The sequence below is a fragment of the Sinocyclocheilus rhinocerous genome, unplaced genomic scaffold (assembly GCF_001515625.1).
Source record: "Sinocyclocheilus rhinocerous isolate Xijiao unplaced genomic scaffold, SAMN03320098_v1.1 scaffold712, whole genome shotgun sequence".
In the NCBI taxonomy this organism is placed as follows: domain Eukaryota; kingdom Metazoa; phylum Chordata; class Actinopteri; order Cypriniformes; family Cyprinidae; genus Sinocyclocheilus; species Sinocyclocheilus rhinocerous.
The window spans coordinates 1,074,705-1,077,270 of NW_015642789.1; the positions used below are offsets into that span (position 1 = coordinate 1,074,705).

The following is a 2,566-nucleotide window of genomic DNA, read 5'->3' on the forward strand; positions in this document are numbered from 1 at the left end:
AGTACCCCTGGTATAAACATACTCCTGCATTGGAATCACTGTTCTATTTGTAGAAAGACAGACCCTGTGTATAAAAGAATGAAAAGGACACACAAAAAAAGAGGGATTGAGAGTTCGCGAGAATGTGAGTACAAGAGAAAACAGACCAGCAACCAAAGAAACGATATTTACATGAGAGCGAGAGGAAAGGCTGCAGGCGGAGCTGTGTCTCCGGGCTCTCCGCGCTGCCCTAAATGCTGTGTAAAGTAAAGGTCAGACTAATGGGTCCCCTGAGTGGAGCTGCCATTATGGTTGGAACATCTCCATCGTGGGCCCTACTCTAGCGTTCTTTGTGTCGGAGTGGCTGCCAGTGATCTAGCTGTGTGTAATCTTCCTCATCAGAAGCCTATTCATTCTCGCTCTCTGTCTGTCCCCACACTGTGCATAAGTGTGTGTGTGACTCTGTAGCTTGCTGCTGCTGGCTTTAGAGGCTGGTTAAAGATGACATCATTCTATGAAACTCTATTTCATGAGTACATCTTGTTTGAAAGTGCTAGATATTCCACAAATATGGCTGTATTGATTTTGGACAAAGTGTTTATGATTGAGGACCTACACAAGTACAATATATATATATATAAGTTCAGACATCAACTGATTATCTTTTGGCAACTAAATTGTGGTTTACTAGCCAATCATCTGTCAGCTAAACTTCAGTAAAACAATATAGTACTCTAGATACAAGAAACATTGTCTGGCTTTGATGTAATGATCTGAAGTTCCAGTGTATATGACATGCATCCAATGTAGACACTCTTTACTCTTAGCCTAGAACCATCAATCCATAAACAAAATAAATGTTTTATAATTGACTTTTTGTGGCTATATTCAGGCATTTTAGACAGTGGAGCTGGTCAATTTCAATACAGAGCAGAGTCAGGAAGTCAGTCTGCATTAATATAATGCAAGAAATCAATAAGGATGTTTTGAAAATTAGGGTTGACAGCTTGTTTTGATATTTCGCCTCACCTCTTCGCTGTACTTGCTAATGTACCAAGTGCCAGACTTTAACTCCGCTCTCCAGGTCCGGGGTGATCATAGGAGCACGGGAGCGCAGGCTGTCCGGACTGCCTGTGTACCGGAATGTCGAGTCTGTGGGAACAAAGAGCGAGAGATAAAGAAAGAGGATTATGATGTTCTTACACCTCCATTCTTCCGTGTTGTCATTCTTTGGGATGAACAGAAAGAGCATGGCCCTCTCACATTTCATATACTCTGTCTAACCCTCTATATCTCTTTCCTCCTCTCTCTCTCTCTGTAGAGAGAGTATTGTTCGAAACTGAGCGAGATGAGTTGACACTCTCTGGCCTCTTCTTCAAAGGCTTCATAATTGGCTCGTCCTGATTCATTGTGCTGCAGACATGCTTTAAACGTCTGCATCGCAGGACCTAATCAATGCATCTAAAGATTTCTAATGAGTTAAGCTCCCCGCTCATCCATCTCATCTCCTTTTCCCCCTCTATCTTCGCGTGTTAAGTAATCAGTCTCTTGCTCACTTCTCCAATTAGATGTGTGGCTTTTTTTTCACAGTGGTTGAGTGCTCTCTTGGGAGGTCGGACTGGCTTCTCACAATGGTGCGATATATTCTTTCACGTCCTTTCAAATTCTCTCTCTCTGTTTCTCTCCTCATCACCTGGCTTCAAAGGGCATGTGAAACATTAAAGCAAGGCAAATAGCCCTGGCTATTTCAAGACAGAAGTGGAATTTTGAGCAGATCAGCATCACAAGGGAAAACCCCAAGAGAAATGGTGGTGTTAGCAGAAGGGGGTACAGCAAGAAGTGGATTTCAATCCACCTTAAGCTACTGCCAACTTACAGCCCTTTTGGCCGTTGCCACAGTATTGGCATTAAGGGATTACTGCTAGAGTGTATATGTGTCTGTATACACTACAGAAAATTGGACTAACTTGCCCTTAACACCAATTTTGTGGTGTTTTTCCAGCATTGTTGAATATACAAAGTCACGGCAAAAATATGTTTTGCGAATTTGCACTCTGAATTGAATGTGATGATGAGATAGAGGAAGATGCTAAAAAATTGTTTTTCTGTTGTGTTTTCTTTGCTGGCCGCATGCAAAAATCATCCAGCACATCCAGTGTAGTCTAGTTCATAAACAAATGAGTTTCGGTTGGGCTCGGGCACGGTACCGCATGCAGTGTGAGCGCTAACAGCGCTGGAGCACGGAACAGATACTATTTTGTGTGCGCTACTGTCATCATTACGACCGCAAACATATACTATTTCTACTACTACACTACACTTTTCAATTAATTTAATTCAATCAAGTATATTTTCGTTTATAATGGGTCTGGTTCTCACCTTATTGATGAACTGGAATTAGTCTGCGATTTAAAGCTGCAAATTCTTTCATTAACGTCAGCTGCCTCCGTAATAATTTTCTGATACATACAAGTGAAAATCAATGCACGGCATAAATGATAAATTAATTATTATTAATTATTCGGCAAAATATTAGCGAAAGTGGTTTTCTCCGTTATCTCATACATGACGTAAGCGTGCTCCGGCC

General features: G+C 41.5%; 1 protein-coding gene across 1 annotated transcript in view; it reads right to left on the reverse strand.

Moving 5' to 3' along the window:
• Positions 1-1,033: 1,033 nt before the first annotated feature.
• LOC107756352 (plexin-A2-like) overlaps positions 1,034-2,566 on the reverse strand; it is a gene marked incomplete at its 3' end in the record, with an annotated part of 37,683 nt that continues 36,150 nt past the window's right edge. The window contains exon 14 of the mRNA XM_016573400.1: positions 1,034-1,131. Within this exon, the coding sequence (XP_016428886.1) occupies positions 1,034-1,131 (98 nt within the window). The remainder of the gene's footprint in view (positions 1,132-2,566) is intronic.